The 23100-nt window shown below is 39.5% G+C and overlaps 1 protein-coding gene across 15 annotated transcripts in view; it reads left to right on the forward strand.

Moving 5' to 3' along the window:
- Positions 1-23100, forward strand: part of SYNE1 (spectrin repeat containing nuclear envelope protein 1) — a 317571-nt gene that overhangs the window by 224102 nt on the left and 70369 nt on the right. For 12 of the 15 annotated variants that reach the window (XM_037391919.1, XM_037391908.1, XM_037391920.1 and 9 more), the window contains 13 exons: positions 1278-1469; positions 5329-5463; positions 6023-6129; positions 7509-7659; positions 8490-8624; positions 8791-8946; positions 9821-10030; positions 11550-11651; positions 13230-13349; positions 15188-15388; positions 16074-16247; positions 16693-16824; positions 22831-23027. In XM_037391919.1, the coding sequence (XP_037247816.1) occupies positions 1278-1469; positions 5329-5463; positions 6023-6129; positions 7509-7659; positions 8490-8624; positions 8791-8946; positions 9821-10030; positions 11550-11651; positions 13230-13349; positions 15188-15388; positions 16074-16247; positions 16693-16824; positions 22831-23027 (2012 nt within the window). The remainder of the gene's footprint in view (positions 1-1277; positions 1470-5328; positions 5464-6022; positions 6130-7508; positions 7660-8489; positions 8625-8790; positions 8947-9820; positions 10031-11549; positions 11652-13229; positions 13350-15187; positions 15389-16073; positions 16248-16692; positions 16825-22830; positions 23028-23100) is intronic. The other 3 variants (XM_037391909.1, XM_037391923.1, XM_037391910.1) reach the window with 2 other exon arrangements.

Here is a 23100-nt window from a genome sequence, read left to right on the forward strand (position 1 = left end):
GAAAACATTTTGCTACAATAGGAGTAATTGCATATACTTTTCCTAACAAGACTTGGATCAGTCATAACATCCAGGTTCTCAAATTAATGGGGATCTTCCATTTTTAAATGAGAGTTTAGAACTGTACGTTCATTATAATTTAAATTACAAGATAGACAATAAACAAATGGACAGAATATCCCTTTTCATGCTGAAGAATGAGTATCTGGAGTATTTTATGTTAAATGGGAGTTATGTTTCGTGTAGGTCTGACGAATTAAACATCTAGTTAAATTTCCACTGACACTGCTTCATTATTGGAGTTTTCAGTCTGCTCGGTCTCAGGTGTTCTCTCATCACCCATCCTTGGAAGCTGTTCTGTTGTATATGGTTAAACCCTGTGAACTTAAACAAAGCAGCAATTTTTTTTTAATAGTCTTTAGGAAACTCAAGAAGAACAGTTAACTTTGTGGAAAAGTTAATACTGCTGTTCTTTTGCTGGTTCTTAAAAAATTAACATGGTAAGTCTTATATAAAGTCCTATATTTTTTCCATTTTTTAGAGACTTTGCCATTTTATCCTGCACTAATTCCTTCAGGAGAAATATTTGTATGTTTTCAGTTGATAGTTCCTATGGAAACAAAAACGTGCTGTCAGAATAGAATTGTAGGTGCTTTGAGTTTTGAAGATGAAAATATGCACTGTGTGTAATACGTGAACAGTTAATAGAATGTCAGGAAAGTAGCTTTTGAGAATAAACATGCCAGAGATTTGTCACTTTAAGTCTCTCTTTAGACTAAAGAGGATTATACAGAAATCCTTAAGTCCATCATGCACCAATCAGAAAGAGCAAATAGTGAGAAGAGAAGCTTACTAATGCAACTGGAGCAACATTTGGCAGGAGGTAGGAAGCACTTCACTAAGTGTACATGAAAGAAGAGGAAAGAAGTAACTCTAGCTGCGTGCTCTGTTCCTTGTCATTATGGATGTCAGTCTAGCATCTTAGCCACCCTTACCTTTTATCTGAAAATAAAGGGAATCTCCTCTAGAACAAATCCTTTGTTTCAAATAACTTTTTACTTTCTTATTTTGAAAAAGGTTGCAAACAGAAATGGCAAATGCAAACATTTGCAAGCATATTCCTAAGGACTCTGAAAGGGACTGGAAGGCAAAGCAATGATAATCTGACTTGCCCTTAGCTTGGCAGAGGGTGAGGTAGGCCACAGGTCGTCTTGCCAGAAAGAGTGACAGATGCTCGAAAAATGTATGAATTTGGTTCTTTGTTTTTGCTGCTGCAGAACATGCTGGTTGAAATAGAGCAGAAGGTGGTAGCCTTGTCAGAGTTGTCCGTGCACAACGAGAATTTGCTTATGGAGGGGAAAGCTCACACGAAGGATGAGGCAGAGCAGCTGGCTGTGAAGCTCAGGACGCTGAAGGGCAGCCTTCTGGAGCTGCAGAGAGTGCTCCACGACAAACAGATCAACATTCAGGTAAGTGGTTTTTCCAGCTGGCTTCATGGTGGACAGGAGTTTGAGGGATTTCATAGCAGTTTTATGCATCTAGGGAAAGGAGTAAAAGTATTTTACTGATTTAGTTTGAGCTATTCATCTTTAGTTAGTAAATGGAATTGCATTCTAAAATAAAGAACTGCCTAGCAAGATTTAGCTTGTTGCTTTCACTTTTTTTTCATTGTACCATTTCATGATGAAACTACTCGAACTTTACTATCTTCACTGAAAGGACAATAATGAAGTAGATACATGATTAGCTTGGTCTGGATATTCTTCAAGTTCTCAGTCCCTTTAGATTGCATGTGCTCTGGGGCAGGATCCCTCCCCGCGCAAAAGAAGCCTAAATACATGCTTTTCTCTGTACAGTGTGCACAACACAATGACAGATAACAGAAGGTAGTGACATTTTTTTAAAATATGGCTAATACTTAGTGGCATCATTATACCATATAAATAAAGATATATTTAACCTCAGTCTTGTCCTATTAGCAGCGCTGGTCTGTTTATTGCCACTAGTTCATTTTATTTAACAGTTGGTTTTGGTCATTCTTTAGGTTAAACTAGCGTGTGGAGAACCGAATACATACAAGAAACCCAACCATGTAATGTGACTCTCTGGTTTTGAACTTGCTTGCCCTGCTGTGACTCTGCCCTGCCTTTCCTTTTACTTCTTTTCTGGGCTTTGCTGTGCAAATTAAACATGATAAGCTTCAAAGATTTCTAGCAGATTAAAGCCTACTGTGAGGTTAGCTTGAAAAGTCACTTGACATGCTAAGAACTATTTTTAGTCCAAAGCAACTGGATAACTACAAAACTTAACTTCACAAAAACCTCACAACAAACACACACACACAAAAAAAAACCATGGAAAAACTCCAGGTATTTATTCCTATTGCCTCTAAGATGAAGTAACTTTAATGTTATTCTTTATTTTAAATGTCATGATTAGACAAGTGAAAAGTGTTGTCAACAGCATGTAGGCATATAATACTGTATTCTAATATATTACTTGTGAAACAAAAAAGCATCATGAACTGTTTCGCTTTATTTTAAAATATGCGTGCTGCATTTTAAAATGTGCTGCAATTTCAAATACAATGATGTGAATTAGTTTGAAGTTTTAAAACAGGTTCTTGGATACTTTTCTAATATCAAAAATAACAAAAACATAATTTGCAGATGTAGAATATGAATCAATTAACATGCTACATGCATGCAAGACTTAAGTTTCATTATGAATTGCGAACCTTTTTTGGACTTTGCATATGGATTGTGGAAGAAAATAGATATAGGCAGTATAACATCCTCAAATTTTTACTGACCAATTCTTTTCAAATGAGAAAATCTACAGTGTCTTTTCACAAAGAGTCAGGCATAAAGTATTTCTTATGGATGCTCAGAGCATCAGATGCCCCAAAATACCTTAACTCTTTCCACTGCCATTATTAACCCTGAGAAACTTCACATGCTAACAGCACTGTTGCTCATGCATGCAAGAACCTCAGACATATACATGTCTATAGATGTACTGGTAACCTTGTAATTGCACAGAGGCATAGACTAGCCTGCACCCAGAAGAGGAAGGGTCCTTCCAAGTTGCACTGCAAGACCAAGAACGTTTTAGACTAAGCTGTACTTTCCTTAAAGCAGTATTTCAGCATATGTGTTATTTATGTGGCACAAGGCTTTTTAGGAGTTGGTGTGAGATTCTGTGACTTCCTTGCAGCAATTTCCATTTTCCTTCTAATTTTAATTAATGAATGTCCCTAATGATATGGAAACAGTGATTTGACCAGCTGTTTTATTCATGGAGTAAAGCAGTGAAACTTATCAGGAACCTGCTGGATCAGGAGAGTTCCACGCTACGTTGATTCCAAATGTAACATTTTGCAAGCACTTTGAAAGATATACAAAACATTGCTTTATTACTGTTAACTACTAAATTCTGTGACTTGGGGGCAATAAATAGACTCCTTATAAAACAAAGAAGTAGAATGGATTCTGCAGTAAAAAAACAGATAGTGTTTCTTTACTTTTTATTACAAAGTGTGTGTGTGTGAGGGATGACTTCAGTTCCACAAGAGGAATATGCCCAATATAAGTTTTACAATTCTGAACTCCTTTGAAAGATCAATTTTATCACCATTTTCTTTAGGTTTTCCCAACTATTTCTATGCTGGAGTGGATAGTTCCCAAGAATGACAACTTCAAGCATTAATTTCCATGACTGTTTAAAGGAAATGTAATGCAGTTCCTTCAGACAAAATTCAAATAAAAATGGAAGTGCTTTTTTTAAACTTAGACTCTCTGATTTGAGAATGATAAAATCTGGTTCACAAATAATTTTGATCTAAAAAGTGTGCACAGTAACGTATTTGCAAAACCTCATTGCATCCACAAATGCCACAATCCCTTTTACACTCTTTGATATTGCAGGAACTATATGGTTATGCAGGTTTACTATATGTCTTAACTCCAAAATTGTAGCTTCTCAACCCTCTTTTCAGAGGAGACTCAAAATCTAACTGAAATCAATCAGCCTGCCCAAATGCAATGAACTGGATACTGTCCTCAAAAGGAATTTACAAGTTGAACAGCTATTATCCCTAGAGCATATAAAATGAAGCAGATTTTTTTTTTACAATTTACAGAAGTATTTTCTTTTTTTCTCATTTTTAATAGAAAAATTAGAATTCCAGACCCTCTTAATCCCTCACATAATATTTTCTTTGCCTAATCTGATACCCTATAATGACATTGTTCACACTCCAGCCACATCAGCTTTTATAGAAACTTGTTCCTATAAAGTATCACAGTTTACCTGCAAACTGAATCCTTAGTGAAACAAAGCTGTTTCATAGAGGAAGGGGTAATATGGTTCTTTCCAGCTGTAGATACCTGCTTGCTTTTTTTGCTCTTACGGCACAAAAAGCACAAACTACAGTCATTGTGTGCCTGCAAGTAATATTAAATAAAGCTAGATAGGTGTGTAGATCTAAGTAGCCAGGCCTACAAGTCTGCCTTTAACATTAGGCCTAATGTGTTAAAATTCCTACATTTTAATACATTGGCTGCTAAAATAATTTAAATTTACAGCCAACATGGACTTCAGAAATCAAGAAGTTGCTAAAGCAGTTTTTGGAACTATTAAGGCATTTGCTCTTTTTTGCTCTGCTTACATAGAAAGCTTGTCTATTCACTCATGTTGGAAAAATTTAATGATAGAAGTATGAAGTGAAAGAACTGTTGCTTTTGCTGTTCTATTATAACATTCTCTGGTTTGGTCTCTCTTATGGTCTTTACTGTTTGTATCATACAATCTGCTGCTAACTGACTGTGTTTCTGACAACCATGGGTAGAATTATATACTTATCGATAAGTAGATTTTGACCAGGATGACAACTAGCATTCTCTCATTTTTAATTAGACAAGAAATTGGCTTTAATTAGACTAAAAACCTGGCAGCAGCAACCCATGGATTCCCATCATTGCCAGTTAAAGATGCACCCTCCTTCACAGGTCAATGCTATTTTTTTAGGAGAAGCATGACAGTCTTCAGAAAGACATCACTCCACGGTCTCTGATCTCTGGTCTCTTACTCTGCTAAGTACAGTAGTGCATATTTATTGTTACATTTTTAGTGGTGCTTTCTTGCTAATAACCAATGACCAGTAGAAGTCAGCAATCTAAAAGTCATTGCTCACTTCAGAATTTATGTGAGCCAGCAGCTTGGGAGGTGGAAAGTGGCACTACCTGTGGTTCTGACTTACGAGCTGGACCTGCCAGTGCTCTAGCAATATAAGACATTTTGTAAAATCTGTATTTCCTTCTCTTAAAGCAGGGATCATTACAAGAAAAGGAGGAGAGTGATCTGGATTTTGTTTCCTCACAAAGCCCCAGTGTCCAAGAATGGCTGGCACAAGCAAGAACCACTCGCTCACAGCAACAGCAGAGCACCCTGCAGCAACAGAAAGTCAGTGTTTTGCATTTCTTTTACTCCCATGTTTCGATTGTGCTTACCACTGTAGCTGAGCCATTCTTGTTAGTATTTCCACTGAAATCTTACTCGGTGCTTTTGCAATGGTGCATATGAGCTCACGGTTTTATATCTGTGAAAGCCAGGCAGGGTAGAGGTCCTGGGTGACCATGGTCAGCTCACTTAATCATTCCATTGTCCATTAGTAGAATTGAATTGAATCAACCCTTGAAGTTATTCCAAGGAGATGATGGTATTTGCTCAGAATAGTAATCAACATTGTCTTTATAGAAGCAAGGATACACAGATTGCAAGGTATATTGGGTTGTATGATACGCAGACATCCTCACTAGGTTAGGTTCCAGAAACTGCATGGCATTAGTCAAGTAGTTCAACAACCCAGTTTACGTACCCAATTTTTCTGTGTCCCTCAGTGGAGATTTTGCACTGCTTTTGATGCTCAAGCCAGCCATATCAGAAATAGCTCAGCCATTGCATGACAGACAAAAACAATCTGTTTGAGGTTTGTTTTGGGTTTTGTAACTTGCTATGCTAGGAGCTGGAACAAGAACTAGAAGAGCAGAAGAATCTACTTCGGTCAGTAGCATGCCGTGGAGAAGAAATCCTAACACAGCAAGGTGCTCCAGAAGGCCTGTGTACAAGGTGTGCTTTCATGTGTTCTTCTGTGAAGTAAATTTATGTAACTGTGCTTTGTCAACCTTATGTTTACATCCCTCTTCTGCATATAATCCTCTAATATTTTTTTTCCATTTTTATATTGCACCTAGGATACTGGAGTCCTGGCATATAACTCAGAGGTCTGATAATATAGCTACACAAACTGTTTCGTGCTAACAGATCACCTATCAAGCATCACATTAAAATTAGAAACTAGTAGGATTTATTAGACAAACAGTGGATCAGTTAATATAGCTTCATGGTCCAGCATTGCTGTGTGAATCATAGCTGATCTCTAATACCTTGTCTGCCTTTGTCACTAGATCTTCCCAGATGAGATACTCATTGCTTAATTTTATTTTTCCTGCAGTTAGTAAATATTTTTCTTTTTGAGGCCTTGTGTATTTCAACTTTCATCTCTGGTCTATTTTCTTGCACACTTTCCCATTTTGGAGGAAAGAGATGTCTATAAAAGCCTCAGCTCTGACTGGGAGAGACTTCTGCCCTAGAGAAGGCAGAAGAAACCTACTGTCTTCTGCTGATGAGGACCTTCAGGGAGTGAGAAGCTCAGGGTCTAGGGAAGAGGAGGCCAGGGTGAACATTACCTGCTTGAGAATCAAGGAGCAGTCAATTGTTCAGTTAAAATACTTCCTTGATGTATCTCAGTAGTAGTGAGCATTTTTGTGGCTACTCCAGCATGCCAAAGTCTAGAACATGAAGGTAGTTCATGAAGGGGCAGAACCAAGACTTATGCATAGGGAATGTAAGCTAGACTCAGTAGGTACTTTTCCTCAGCATTTGTGTTAATTCAATGTGATTTTCTATTATAATGCCAGAAAGTACCTATCTCCTTCTGTTTGAGGCTTCCTTCTGTCACATGATGTTATACTATAGAAACAAACACAAAAAAAAAATCAAACAGAAAAAAACTGTTTACCAAAGCTAAACTCATAGTCTTGTACTGCATTAAAATATCAGGGTATGTCTGGCATTTTGAGAGAGGAGGTCAGGAAGAAGTCAGATAAAATATTTTCTTTTGTGCTTTGAAGTAAAGCTTGTTTAAGGGTTACATTTCAATGTAGTGTATATTCAGTCAGGTTTGTTTTGGTTTTTTTTTTTTACTTAATATGGGTACTTGCAACTCTAAACAGTTTCTTAGAAAGTGCATTTTATCCCATCTGGCAAGAACAACTCTCTGTTACAAACCAGCCTTCGTCTTACTATCCAAAAAAAACCCCAAACCCAAGTCAAAGCTTTAAAAAGTACCACTTTAAATATAGTATTTCCTAACTGAAAGAGGAAATAAGCACCTTATGCAGTTGAACTTTTGTATTTGTTAAACCTTTATGCATCTTCCTGTTCAGTGAGAAACTTGATACGCTCTCTGAGGAATTAGCCTTGGAAGGTGAGAAACCACCATCTGAAGAACAGATGAAGGTGAAATGGGAAAGCCTGAACCAGGAATTCAATACCAAGCAAAGACTGCTCCAAAAGGCTTTGGAACATGAACATCTGGTAGCTATTTTTAATTTCTCTTTGCATTTTCTCTATGAAAGCGGTTGTCACAACATGAGATACATTATGTGCATAGTGGATGCATTAAGATGATGTAGTTAATGCAAAGAATATGGAACAATTTACTTTTGTGAAATCTTTAAAAACTATTAAACAATGGCACTAGCATCACTCTTGTTCAAAGTAGTTTCAATTGCACTACCATTCAGGTGAATAAACTAGAAAGGAAGAAAGTTCAAAATTTTGAACTACTAATCTAACCCAGGTAATTCTCTTAACAAATCATCCCTCTGGAATTGACCAGTACTCTGGTAACAACTTAGAGGAAAAACTGGTATTTTCAGTTTGAATTTAAGGGTTACATTCAATTCTTGATCTTAGTGGGTATGTGACAAAGAAGCAAGTGATTTCAGCCACAGAAATTTTACTGAAAGGAACAGGGGTTAATCAACTAAACCAGAGACATTTCAAGATCTATATTAACATACATCCTTCATTTTATTGTCAATGGACCCAGGCCCACTATTCTTTATGTTACACTACATTAAAATCATCTTCCAGAGTTCTTAATGTCTTGTATTTATTCAACAGTAATTAATAACTCTTTTGGTAAAAACAAGTCAGTGCTAATTCTGGCCACAGGCATTTATCCCGCACTTCTAGTAAACCTCTTGTTAAGCAATCTTCTATTCAAGATATTCATGACAGAACAATCGAGGGAGGATCATGAACATTGTTTGGTGGTATCCTCAGTCAGCAGTAGAATCTGTGTAGCTGAATTTTATGTCCTGTATATGGTAGAAGCATCCTAATTAGTAATTTTCTCTCAGCAGCTTTATAGCAGACCAAACAGACTGATACCTGGAATGCCTTTGTATAAGGAGGAAAGACAGGATGAAGATAAATCCTTAGTGTCACCAGTATTGGTTGAATTGAATCAGGCCCTTGAAGAAGTGTCATCTGAGGTAACATTTCAGTTGGCTTTACACCTATCCTCTACATCTATCCAGAGTAACATTTACACTGAAAACTCTAGCTCCCACCTGAAAATCCAGCCCTTTCCCAAATATTAGACATTAGAAAGAGTATTTTGTGCTTCTGCTCTGGACTTCTCTGGTTCCTATCGCCCAGGCTGGACGGGTGGAGGAGAGCGTGCATCTTGAACAGAAGCTGTATGATGGTGTCACAGCCACATCTGTGTGGCTGGATGGTGTGGAAAAGCAGGTCTTTGTTGCTACACCTCTGTTGCCAGAGGAAGAAACAGAAACATACCTCTGCAAGCAAGAGGTAAGGAATCCATGAATATGACTTTCTTTAAATTGCCAGTAAAGGGTGCATTTTACATAGTGTTTAGAAAGTAAATATTAGCATCCTGGATGAGTGACATGTCACTGTCATAATCTCTATGTAGTTGCAGTATTCTGCTACTGGTAGAAGTAACTTCACTGATTGTGTAGGGAATGTTGCAGAAAGCAGCACTGATGCAAATTTTGCCTGGTCAAAAGAGAACTAAACATAGAGCCTTTTGTTTCACTTCTTTGCTAAGTATTAGCAAACACCACACTGTTGAAATTGAAATGAAGTGGAAAAGAGGGAAGACTGATCTGGGATATAGAAACAGTACAAATTCATCAACATGGAAGTTGGGGGTGGGGAAGAGGGAGGGGAAGGGAGGGAGCTAGGGGGGATGGCGATAGGATGAGGGCTAATGGTTTTAAACTAAAAGAGTTTAGATTCAGATTAGAAATAAGGAAGAAAATTTTTATGAGAGTGGTGAAACACGGGAACATGTTGCCCAGACAAGGTGGTAAATGCTCCATCCCTAGAAACATTAGGTTGAGTGGGACTGAGCAAGCTGATCTAGGTGAAGATGTCCCTGCTTATTGCAGTTCAGTTAAACTAGATGACCTTTAAAGGTCCTTTCCAACCTAACCATTCTATGATACTATGATTCTACATCATTTTGTTCCAGCACTTGTTTTCCTCATAGCAGTCTGGAGTCTTTTTACTATCAGAAATACTACAGCTGCACAACTTTGTTGTGTGTGAAAAAGCCACTGTATCACTGCAGATACAATGCACTGCCAATGGTTACAGTAACATGTCTGCCTGCTTTCCAGAGTGTCTGATTATCACTTTGCTTTGTTTTCTACAAAATCAGTCTCTCGCCAAAGAAATCAAAGACGTAACTGAAGAAATGGAGAAGAACCAGAATTTATTTGCTCAGATATTTCCTGAGAGTGGTGATAATAGGGATATTATAGAACACACTTTGGATAGTCTCCTGAGAAGGCTGACCTTACTGGAGTCAGTAGTAAACCAGAGATGCCATCAGATGAAAGAACGGCTCCAGCAAATAGTGACTTTCAAGGTATGATGCCCATGTGAAGGCAGTAACAGGGGTACATGTCAAGTGGGGATATAAAGGATGTGATTCTCAAAGCAATGAGAATTTTTGGTACCAAATCAAAAGCACAAGATTATCACAGGTTTTTACTAGAAAATCAAACTTGTACTTAGGCTATGCAAAACTTGGCACCCAAGTCGTGATCCAAAATTTAAACTCTCTGCTACAGGCCTTCTGCAATTCATGCAGTTATTGTAAAGTGATCATTCATCCCGTGCTTTCTCACCCTGGTGGCATATAAACATAAAAGGAAGTTGTGGACATCTGTTATCAAACGCAAAATCAACTTAGAGTTCCACTCTATCCATCTTATAATTTCATAAATGATAGAGAACATTGTTTTTATTAGCTGGGATAAGATAGAAAACAGAATAATGATTCCAACCTTTTGGACCATCTTTAAGCTATCCCGTTACTGTATAAGAGCTTGTATCACAAGCTGTCTGTGTTGGGCGAAGCAGAAAAAATGAAGATAGTACAGAAATGTGCACTTTTAGAAATCTTTTCAGAGTTCAAAAATGCTTTTACATCTTACTTGGTCTCTACCTTGTCTACTATTATTATCATATAAGGCCTCTAGTATGGTTTAGTACTATTGAAAAAACAAATTACAACAAAAAAAGGATAAATAAATCCCTGGTGTCGTTAGGTTAGGATCATCGTTTCATAGGTTGTTGCTCAGGATTTCTCTCCAAACTCCATAACCTTTCCTCTGCAGCAGATAGGAAAAAAATATTCAACATTTTCCAATGAAAGACCTTCCTTTGCTGAAGAAAGCAGACATGTTGATTAGAATCCTGTGCATTATTGTTACACCATTAACATTTGGTATTTAAAAGAATTATTGCAAAAAAAATCAGTAATGCACCCTCTATATAATGCTGAAAGTCTTAGAATAATGTGCTGATATTTTTCTGTTGAGGTGAATGCATGAAAAAAAAAAGAATACTTGATTGTAGCTTGGAAAAATTGTAAAGTGTAATATTTATGTGTCTAGTCTGATAAGGTACTCTAAAAGCTGTCATGTATAGTTAGCCCTGTAATATGTTGAAGCATTGTTTACTACTTTGCTATTATTTGCTCAAGTTTGTGATGAAAAAAGCTTGTCTTGAAAAGTAAAACCTAGCTTTTTTACAAGTGTATGTGGTTAAATAAATTACACAAGAATAACACAGTTTTGTTAAATGAAGCTAATAACCCTTACTAAATTATTTATCTAATTGGAAGGCAAAAGCAGAAGAGTGTTCACAGATTATGTTTTGAATAGGAGTTGCTTTAGCTTTTAGCTCATACATACCCAGTTATGGATTTTCAGTGATGTATGTTTTGCTTTGGCTAATTATGATGCTTTCAATGTTGAAAATTTTTATGCTGTAGTGCTGACATAATAACATTATAATGTTTTACAGTGCTTTTGGAACATAAAATATTTTCCAGTTGGTTTGTGCTGTGCTTGGCTATAATTTGTTGTTGTCTCCTGTAGAATGATCTGAAGCTCCTGTTTACGTCACTGGCTGAAAACAAATACTTAGTCCTGCAGAAACTAGCAGAGGCAGTTGAGAGACCAGAAACAGAACAAATGCAGGTATTGCCAAATGTCTGTTACCTGGGGAGGGGGGAAGAGGTAAAATTTCTATTCAAAGTATTAAAGACTCTAGAGAACAGTTGCTTTTTATGGGAGAACATATGTGTTCACATAAAGTGTGAAAATTAGTACTTCCAAGAGTGTACTACACATGTTTATAAATAAAAAAAACCCAAAACCCAAAACCAAACAGCACAAAGTGTCAGTCTTATCTCTTCAGCTGACCTAGTTATGCATACACATTGGGCAGTATTTGAAAGAAAGAACACTTTAGTGAACTAAAAAAAGTCTAATCTTTAGCTAAATTGTTTCTTTTACACTTTATTAAAAAACAAAGGCACCTTCTTCTTCACTGTTTTATAGTAATGTCTTGATTGTTAGTCATTTTAATTTAAGGCAATAATTGTTTTTTCTTCATCAGGAATTGCCTGATGAATAATTAGTTATTAATAGGGCAAAATATTTTTCTTGTTTCTGTTTTGCCAATGAGGAAAGTGAATGAAGTGTGCTAAGGGCTACATTCTGCAGAGGTTTCTTGTTACTCAAGAGCTACTGATGTCTGATGCCAGGAGGTGACTGAGAGGGAGACTCATCCTTCAGCTAGACATAAATACTGGGCTTTATATACCTGATAATCAAATTCTGAAGAATTTTGAGGCTCCTGTATGAATAAGAGAGCTGGCATGACATGTCTTTCTTTTCTGTCTTCCACGATGCAAAAGATTGGCATAAATTTATCTCTTGTATGATTAATTCAGCTACCAAATAGGAAAACAATGTGGTAGCAAAAAGCAACTGAATTGATTTGTTTCTGAACATCTACCTTGCCTGATAAAACATTCAAATTTAAAAGCATTGCTGTTTGTTCAACATGTTATTAGGAAAGTAGAAATAAGGCCCTTAATCAGCCAGGTAACTTAGGTGCGTGAAGTGTAAGTTTAGTGACTTTATTGTGTGTGTTCTGCACTACTGGTAGTCAGGTGCTCTACTCACATACATAGTTTAAGCATATTTGGATAAGCAGTTTCCAAGACAGGGCCTTAACAAAGGACTTTAACTACAGGAGTCTACCTTGTGCTTTTAGCTTTGTTACAATTTGCATGCGTTACTTCAGTAGAGGCTTCTAGGTTGAAAGACCTACAAAAGCTTGTAGCTTCCATTGGAAAAAAATCAAGTTATCACCTCTTCCTGTCCTGGTCCTGAAAGGGAACTATGCACAGCTCTTCGCTATGGTGTATGTCTTCTGCTGTGATGGTTGGTTGCTTGGTGCTCAGATATGACAGGAACGAGTGTTAATAAAAAGAATGCTTTAAAAGAAGGTGTTAGAATAACTAATAGTCCTTTTATGACTCTACTATGTAATTAAAAACATGGAACTTGACTGTGTATGATACTAAACCAGCTTGTTATTAAAATAATAATGCCATATTGTATTTAAGAAACAAGCTGGGCTCTCTCAGCTTTGAATTAATACTTTATAGTGTCCTTTAAATTTGAGCAGATTGAAGGACTGAATGTATGGCAACTACAGCACTGTTACTGGACCTTGAAAATAAATGATGTAATTTTCAAATACAGGTCATACTGCAGGCAGAGGAAGATTTGAAGGACCTAGATGTCGGAATCAACGAATTAAAGAAGCGTGTAGACAAGCTACAAATTGACCAGCCTTCTGTGCAAGAGCTGTCTAAGATCCAGGTATGGTTCATAAGTTCCATCCTAGACCTGTCTGGTGATATCAAAGGTATTAGTATGCTCCTTTTTAATGTTCATAATACAGTTTAGGAAAGCATGTTTAAAAGCATTTCAGTGTGTATAAAAGATTATTTTCTATCTGATTCATGTAGTTTTTCTACTTTTGCATTTTCAGATTTTCTAACATCTATTATTAGCAGTGGTAAGCATAAAAGCATATGGAAACATGTTTTCTTTCAGGTCTTGTTGACTTCCTGTTCAAACAAATAAAGTTAAGCATGTAAACATAAATGTCTGCTGAAGGTTGACCCTTGTTCTTACCAGTGTCTCATGTTCTGGGGTTTACTTCTCTCTCACATCTGTTGTTGTTAATAATAATAATAATATTTGTAAAGAAAGTGAGAGAGAGGGATTAAATGGGATAGATAGCTCAGTGTGACCTTAAACTGGAAGTGTTCTACTTTTACTAGAATACCTCTCATGTTCCTGCATACCTTAAGATAGATTTGATTTTGAACACACCTAAGTAGTAGGACTCTCTGAAGTAGATACATGTGGGCAATTGAGCCAGAACTTCTATAAGGCTGTTGAAACTCCTGTGAGCAGTTTGGTGCTGATGCAGGGGAATGCTTAAGGAGAGATCAAGAAGGTTTACAACTGAATTTTACCCTTTATAATGACATGATAATAAATTGGAAGCAAAGAAGACAGCTTAAAATAGACCATAAACTTATTAAGTGAACGAAATGGTTATCTCAAGTAAAAATGAATGGCTAAGAGTTTGTGCAAGTGTGTCTTTTGTCCAGTTCTTTATCCATTTGTTCTTGGAGCCTCCTGCTGGGTTTTTTTTCCTGTCAGGTTATGTGTAGATATCCCACTCCCCTTGATTTCAGTCTTAGAAAAGCCTTCCTTTTGCTTTTTTTGACAGTTCTGTTTCTCACAATTTTATCTTTAAAGCTAGGGGAGTCGGCTGCAGTCTGAGGGTGGGTGCTTTGCTGTAGCACTGGGTGGTCTTATAGATACTTTGGTTTTTTTAGTGTCTAGATGTCTTTATCAAAAGTATGGGCTTATCCTCACAGTCAGATGTATGTTCTGAGAATACAATTCTCAAAACCAAAACAGGAAAGTAATCCTGTTCAGGTGAAGAAAAGCATCTGCAGGTTGTTCTCACTTTTATAGTTGAGATATACAAGATGAGTAATAGAACACAAGAGATGATGAGATTCTTCCTTTTGGCTCATTTGTAATTTGGCAGTGTGGTCACACTGTGAAATACACACTGTGCTTTTTGTATGCTTTACTGCTCTATATAAAGTATGATATTGCAATTTTAGGCCTGGTTTGGTTTTTACTACAAGTTGTATGTATCTAGCTTGTTACCAGTAAGCTGCTGGGGCAGGGGAGGGAAAAAAATCTGGCTTTCAGATGCCTATAGCCTGTAGCCATGATGGAATCCGTCCAACCTTCTGTATTATAAGATGCAAAGTGTAAACAGCATCTGCAGTGTGCTGTAGCCACACAGTAGTCTGGTTCTTGATAATATAAGCCTAATAACCCTACTTCTTTGCTGTATAAAGCAAGCCTTTGAGATTCTGCTAACTTTGTTCCCAAATGCATTCACTTTGAAAGAGTGGCAGGTCTTGCTTGTTTTTTCTTTCTTTAAATGGCGAGTTGTTAATTTATCAATGAAGTCAGTATATCTGCACAGTCTTTTTGAGCTGGGAATGGATATTATTCTGCTAGTACTCACTGTAGGGACAGTAAGGTTGCTTCTAGGAAAATATGTGTAGGTTGTGAAATAAGAATTACATATAAAAATATTGCTGCTCTTTGCCCCTAAGGATAAGTATGATGAGTTGATGATGATCATTGGATCCAGACGGAGTGACCTGAATCAGAATCTGGCTCTTAAGAGGCAGTATGAACGGGCTTTGCAGGACCTGGCTGACCTGGTAGAAACAGGCCAAGAGAAGATGGCTGGTCATCAGAAAATGATTGTTGGTTCTAAGGAAGAGGTTCGATCACTACTTGACAAACATAAGGTAAAAACCTGTGACATATTTCAGGACTAATCACGATCGTTAAGCTTGAACACAGCAAATTGCTAACCTTCTGTTCCTAAAGGTTCAGGAGCTTTTCAGAATGGTGGACCAGTATTAAATCAGGATATATTAAACCTTACCGTATTTTAAATTGGAATCCATTAACTGTTCTGACTGAATGACTTTGAAATGCTCTGTTGAAGGTGAACCCGAGTAGATTGCATTTTCTTCCTTATTCTAATAACAAGTTATTATTCTTGTCCTGTTATGCTACAGAGCAATTTCATCCACCACTTTATTTTTTTCGAACAGAAATTTGTTTGCTAATAACACCCACAAAATATAACATAATTTTTCCATGTTTTTTTACTAGACAGGGGTTTTTTTGGTGGTATATATCTAATTTATGCTATTTTTGTTTATGGAATGAGAGTTTGGGTAGAATTTGTGTGGAAAGAATGACTTTTTTCTTTCTTTAAAAAGGCCATTGTCCTTCTTAAAATTGTGTGCTAGATTTTATGAGATGTTGGTGGAGGTAAAAGTTTACCTAATTCTGTGTCTACAGATACTTGATTGTACTGCTGTCATCTTAAAATGTCATTTTAGTAGTAGTGAATTGAGTAACAATTACAGTTTCTATTTTATATTCTGTCTTTACCCTGTCCCTCACACCCAAATTTCTCAGGAATATTTTCAGGGGTTGGAGTCTCACATGATCCTGACGGAAACACTCTTTAGAAAGATGAGTAGCTTTGCCCTCTTGAAGGAGACTCAGTCACATTCAGAGCTAATGACACAAGCTTCAGCTATATTAAAACTGGCTCATAAACGAGGTGTGGAGCTGGAATACATTCTAGAGGTGAGAATTTCTCTGGTCTTTTCTGTACTGCCATTGTGATTAACCACCAGGATATTCTATGATGGTGGTTTCCTGGTGCTTGGACAGAATTGATGGATGTCAGTGCTTTTTGTCATACACACAAGGCACTGATAGACTATGTGTAATCTTTGCTATTTAACTGCAGTGATCTTCAGGTGACACAATTTGTGTTCCTTGAAGTTTAAGAGCTGCTTAGCTTTAGCTAACAAGGAGAACATGACAGTTTTATCCATGTGTTGTAATCAAAAGTTGAGCTTGACGTAGAGAAGGTGTCTTATCATAGGTTCACTGGATATTTGTACTGTTATTTCTGTACATTAGCAACCATGCAGCTATAGGATTTCAGATTGAAAAAGTAAGTAATAAAAATTATAGATACTTAGATTCAATACTTATCATATACATGGATAATTTGTGCTTGCAGACCTGGATGCACCTGGATGAAGATTACCAGGAACTTACTAAACAGCTGGAGTCTGTTGAAGGTAGCATCCCCACTGTTGGTTTGGTGGAAGAGACAGAGGACAGGCTTACAGACCGGATTACACTTCTTCAGGTTGATGCTTTTTAGACATTCTTTATGGAAAATTTGGATGAAAGGGACCTCTGAAGGTAGTCTAGACTAGCCTCCCACTTGAAGCAGGACAGTTCCCATGGGCTGGATCAGGAATGGCTTTGGAAACCTCAAAAGATGGAGACCTCACAGCTGAGCTGAGGCCCAGTTGCAGTGCTGCACCACCTCCTGCTGAAAGGGTTTTCTGTAATGCCCAGTCTAAACCTTCAACTTTTAGTTTGTCACCATTGTCCTTTTATATATTGTGTGGCACTACTGAGGAGCATTTACCTTTGCCATCTTTTTAATGCTTCTCCAAAAAGTTATAGGCCTTTGTTAGACACCCTTAGCTTCCTGCTTGCCAATCGAAAACAAGCACACGTCCCTCAACCTCTTTTAAAAGGGTGCGTGTTTTAGGTCTCTAAACATCTTAATAGCTCTACACCAGACCCTAACTGCTTCATTCTTCTTGAACTCTGGGAGAATTGGATGCACTACATCTGGCCTCATGAGCACCATACAGATGAGGATAATAAAATAACTTAAGTCAGTTGTTCACAGTCCTAATGTAGGCCAGTGCTCTGGCTTGCCTTACTCACAATGTCTTGGTTATGGAAGATGACAGGTTAAATACACTAACCATTCCCATCCTAACCTGTAATGAGAAACAGGGTAAGTCTGCCCAAGTTGCAGAATTTGAACGTCTTGTTGAGCCTCCTAACATTTCTGCTGTCTCCAACCTGAAGTTTATCAGTGTCTCTGGACCAAGTCTGCCATTTTTTGTCTCAACCACTCCCTGCATTAGTGTCATCCACGAATTGACTGAGGGACCACTCTCTGTCATCATCTGTGCCATTAATGGATCACAAAATGGTTGGGATTGCAAGAGACTTCTGGAGGTCATGTAGTCCAGTCCCCTGCCTAAAGCAGGTTCACCCAGAGCAGGTTGCACAGTTTTGCATCCAGGCGGGTTTTGAATGTCTCCAGAGAAGGAGACACCACAGCCTCTCTGGACAGCCTGTTCCAGTGCTCAGTCACCCTCAAATTAAAGAAGTTTCTCCTTGTATTCAGATGGAAATTCCTGTTTTGCAGTTTGTGCCTGTTGCCCCTTGTCCTGTCACTGGGCACCATTGAAAAGAGCCTGGCCCCATCGTCTTGACACTCTACCCTTAAGATACGTGTAGACATTTGTAGGACCCCCTTGCAGACTTCTGCAGGCTAAACAGGCCCAGCTCTCTCAGCCTTTCCTCACAAGGGAGATGATCCAGTCCCCTCATCATCTTTGTAGCCCTCTACTGGACCCTCTCCAGTAGTTCCCTGTTTCTCTTGAACTGGGGAGCCCAGAACTGGACATAGCACTCCAGATGGGGCCTCACCAGGGCAGAGTAGAGGGGGAGGACAACCTCCCTCGACCTGCTGGCCATGCTCCTCCTAATGCACCCCAGCATCCCATTGGTCTTTCTGGTCACCAAGACACACTGCTGGCTCATGGTCAGCTTGCTGTCCAGCAGAACTCGCAGGTCTTTCTCTACAGGATGCTTTCCAGCAGGTCAGCCCCAGCCTGTGCTGGTGCAGGGGGCTGTTCCTCCCCAGGTGCCAGACTTTACACTTGCCTTTGTTGAAGTTCATTAGGTTCCTCTCTGCCCAGCTCTCCATCCTGCCCAGTCTCGCTGGATGGCAGCGCAGCCTCTGCTGTATCAGCCACTCCTCCCAGTTCTTGTCTCACCAGCAAACTTGCTGAGGGTACTCTCAGTCCCTTCATCCAGGGCACTGGTGGATAAGCTGGACAGGACTGGACCCAGCACTGACCCCTGGGGCACACCGCTGGCCACAGGCCTCCAGCCTGACTGTGCTGCTGGTCACAGCCCTCTGAGCTCTGCCATTCAGCCAGTTCTCAACCCACCTCACTGTCCATTCATCCAGCCCACACTGCCTGAGCTTGTGTGTGAAGATGTTATGGGAGACTGTCAGGAGCCTTGCTGAGGTCAAGGTAGACAACACCCACTGCTCTCCCGCCTCATCTACCCAGCCAGTCATTCCATCATAAAACACTGTTAGGTTGATCAGGCATGATTTCTCCTTGGTGAATCCATGTTGACTACTCCTGATAACCTTCTTTTCCTCCACATGGTTTGAGATGACCTCTAGGATAAGCTGTTCCATCACCTTTCCAGGGATGGAGGGAAGGCTGACAGGCCTGTAGTTTCCTGGGTCCTCCTCCTTGCCCTTTGTGAAGACTGGTGTGACATTGGCTTTTGTGCAGTCCTCAGGCACCTCTCCTGTCCTCCATGACCTTTCAAAGATGATGGAGGGTGGCTTAGCAATAACATCTGCCAGCTCCCTCAGCACTTGGGGGTGCATCCCATAGGGGCCCATGGATTTGTGGGTGTCACGTTTGCCTAAGTGATCTCTAACTCGATCCTCCTCAAACAAGGGAAAGTCTTCCTTTCTCCAGACTTCCCCTCTTGCCTCCAAGGTCTGGGATTCCTGCGGGGAGGCCTTAGCAGTAAAGACTGAAAGAAAGAAGGCGTTCAGTAACTCTGGCTTCTCTGTATCCTTCATCACCAGGGCACCCACTTCATTCAGCGGCGGGCCCACATTTTCCCTAGCCATCCTTTTGCTACTGATGTACTTGAAGAAGGTCTTTTTGTTGTTCCTGACATCCCTCACCATATTTAATTCCAAATGGACCTTACCCTTCCTTATTGTATTCCTGCATGTTCTGACAGCATTCCTATATTCCTTCCAAGTGGCCTGTCCCTTTTTCAACATTCTGTAAACTTAACTTCTTCTGTTTGAGATTTGCCAGAAGCTTCTTGCTTATCCATGCAGGCCTTCTGCCCCCTTTGCTCAATTTCTTACTCATAGGTATGCACTCATAGGTATCCTATCTTGAGCTTGGAGGAAGTGATGCTGGAATATTAGCCAGCAGTCTTGGAACCCCCTACGTACAGGAGTCCTAGCACATGGGACATCTTCAAGTAGGTCCTCGAAGAGGCCAGAGTTGGCTTTCCTGAAGTGCAGGGTTGCAGTCCTACTTACTGCCCTGCTTCCTTCATGCAGGATCCTGAACTCCACCATCTCATGGTCACTGCAGCCAAGGCTGCCCCCAACCTTCACATCCCCAACCAGTCCTTCTTGTGAGTACAAGGTCCAGGAGCACACCTCACCTCACTGGTTCCTCTGCTACCTGTGTCAAAAAGTTTCCATCAGTGATCTGCAGAACCCTGCTGGACTGTGTGAAGTTGTTCAAGGTGTTTGGGCCCAAATATCAACAATCTCTGGAGTATTCCACCTATTACAGTCTGCTAGCTAGACATGAAGCCTTTGATTACTCGTGTCTGAAACTGGTAGTGTAGCTAGTTTTCAACCCATGTAACAGTCCATTTATCCAGCCTTCGTTCTCTCTGCTTCCAGAGGAGGGTCCTTTGGGAGATGGTATCAAAGGCCATACTGAAGTCAGTCTTGTCCACAGAGACAGTAATTTTGTCATAAAAGGCTGTCACATTAGTGAATCCAAGCAGAATATTCCTGATAAACTTTTGGTCCTTTTTGTCCTTGAAAATGGATTCCAAGAGGATGTGCTCTGTGATCTTTCTAGAGAGCAAGGTGAGGACAAACAGTCTGCAGTTCCCCAAGTTGCCTTCCTCCTCAAATGCAACAAAAACTAGTAGTTTAAATATAGGTTCTCTACCACATCCTGTTTTTTCAGTCTGTTGTCAAAATGAGAATTCTTGTCTAGTGGTTTGTCTTTGTTTCGTTATACACCAGACACTTTGGTTGGGTTTTTCTGTTTTCTTCTTGTGTTTTACAGAAAAATGTTTGCTAGGTTTTTCTTGCCAATTACCTTCTTGTCTACTCTGAATTTTTATGTATATTGTTCTTTTACCAGGCAGCTTTCTGCTTCTACACTGGTATGAGAGGAACTTAAGCATTCTATTGTGTGTGGGTTTTATTTTGGTTTTGTTTAATGCTAAGCATTGTTTGTGTTCATCCTGACCCTAAATTAGTTTCCCTTTTTTGTTTCTCCTGTCAGTTACATAAATTATGTTATTAGGTTATTAAAATCCAGATTCTCAGTCTCTGCTAATTTTTAATATTTTTTTTCTTTCCCTGTGGCCACATTTAGGTTGAAAACCCATCTTAATTGATTTATTACTGTCCTAGATTTTTTTTTATGTTACTCTCTAGGAGTTACACATTTATTTGTGTATGTAAGTTACAGTAAGTACACACACAACATGACATACATAAATATAAAATTATATTAGTAGAGCTCCATTTGTGTGAAAGCAAAAAAGAAGAGGGATAGAAAATTTATGTACTCAGCATATGACTGGTAGTTTTGTATGCTTTACCTTGAGATCTTCAGATAGTTTCAGCAGAACTGAGAAATGGAAATGCACTTACATTTTGTGGTCAAGTTTAGTCAAATATACAGATGTTTTTAAAATCCATACTATTTGTATAATGACAGTGGAATTTGGCGGGAATATTTGCCCACATACACAAAATCTTTACCCATCCACAAGTGACCGTGTAAATGAAATCTGCCTCTGCTCCAGATTAGATTTAGGTTCACAGTATTAGGGGACCTTGACAGGCTTGAGAGGTGGGCCCATGTGAACCTCCTGAAGCTCAACAAGGCTCCAAGTAAGGTCCTGCATGTGGGTTGGGGCAATCCCAAGCATAAATACAGGCTGAGCAGAGAATGAATTCAGGACAGCCCTGAGGAGAAAGACTTGGGGATGTTGGTGGATGAGAAGCTGAGCATGACCTGGCAGTGTGCACTTGCAGCCCAGAAGGCCAACTGTGTCCTGGGCTACATCAAAAGACACGTGGCCAGCAGGTTAAGGGAGGTGATTCTGCCCCCCTACTCTGCTCTCATGAGACCATACCTGAAGTACTGTGTCCAGCTCTGGGCCCCCCCAACAAAAAAAGGACACAGACCTGTTAGAGCGGGTCCAGAGGAGGGCCACAGAGATGATCAGAGAGCTGGAGCACCTCACCTGTGAAGACAGGCTCAGAGTTGTTCAGCCCGGAGAAGGCTCTGGGGAGACCTTACAGCAGCCTTCTAGTAGCTAAAGGTGGCCTGCAAGAAAGCTGGAGAGGGATTTCTTACAAGGGCATGTAGTGACAGGACAAGGGGAATGGCTTTAAACTGAAAGAGGGTAGATTTAGATTAGATAGAAGGAAGGAATTCTTTACTGTGAGGGTGGTGAGGCACTGGAACAGGTTGCCCAGAGCAGCTGTGGATGCCCCATCCCTGGAAGTGTTCAGGGCCAGGCTGGATGGGGCTTTGAGCAACCTGATGTAGTGGAAGGTGTCCCTGCCTATGGCAGGGGGTTGGGACTAGATGATCTTTAAAGTCCCTTCCAACCAAAACCATTCTACGGTTAACAGCCTTTCCTTTTTCAAGTACCTTTTTTGCTTTCTTGTGCCGTAACAATTGGCTTCTATGTTCCGCGGGATTTGAATGGGTGGGGTGATCTTTTTTGTAGCCATGGATAGCAGGAGGGTAGGTCAGTAAGAAGTTAGATGACCAGAGAGCTGAAGATAGGCATTTAAAGTGCTGAAGAGTGGGCACTCTTAGGTTGATATTGGACACCTTAAGCTTTGATTGCAGTAGAGTTTTCAGGAGATGGTAGGCTAAAATCTGATATTTTAATTTATTTTTCTCAGAAATGTTGCTGTCACACAAAGTTTATTTTGAAATTGTTCTTTTCAAGTGTAAAGTATCTACACCAAGGAGGTGTACACATCTGCACATAAGGAGGTGTCAACAGGCATATTGAAGTGAGGGGGTTTGTGACAGCATGTTCAGATTTTGAGCAGGTTACCTGCATGATGGTTCTCAGGGAGTTCCAGAGCTGGGGCACAGGGAGAAAATGTGATGTGCCGTGGTGACATTGGTTACGCTAAAAAATACAGTAAAAAACCCTCAAATGTTGAGAAAGTGTAGTAGCAGAGACGTGCAGAGCTGTCTAACCATCTGCTCTGTCATTACAGCATCTGAGATCTAACCTGACTGAGTACCAACCTAAATTATACCAAGTACTAGATGATGGGAAAAGGCTCCTTTTTTCTGTTAGCTGCTCAGATCTTGAAAGTCAACTGAACCAACTAGGAGAACACTGGTTGAGTAACACCAGCAGGGTTACCAAGGAGCTTCATAGGCTGGAGACAATCCTGAAGCACTGGACAAGGTAATGCTGATGTAATGGACAATATAAACTTCTTCACCTGCACTGTTCAGGTCAAAGTCATTCTGAACGCAGA

Source organism: Falco rusticolus, chromosome 6 (genome assembly GCF_015220075.1).
Source record: "Falco rusticolus isolate bFalRus1 chromosome 6, bFalRus1.pri, whole genome shotgun sequence".
NCBI classification, from domain to species: domain Eukaryota; kingdom Metazoa; phylum Chordata; class Aves; order Falconiformes; family Falconidae; genus Falco; species Falco rusticolus.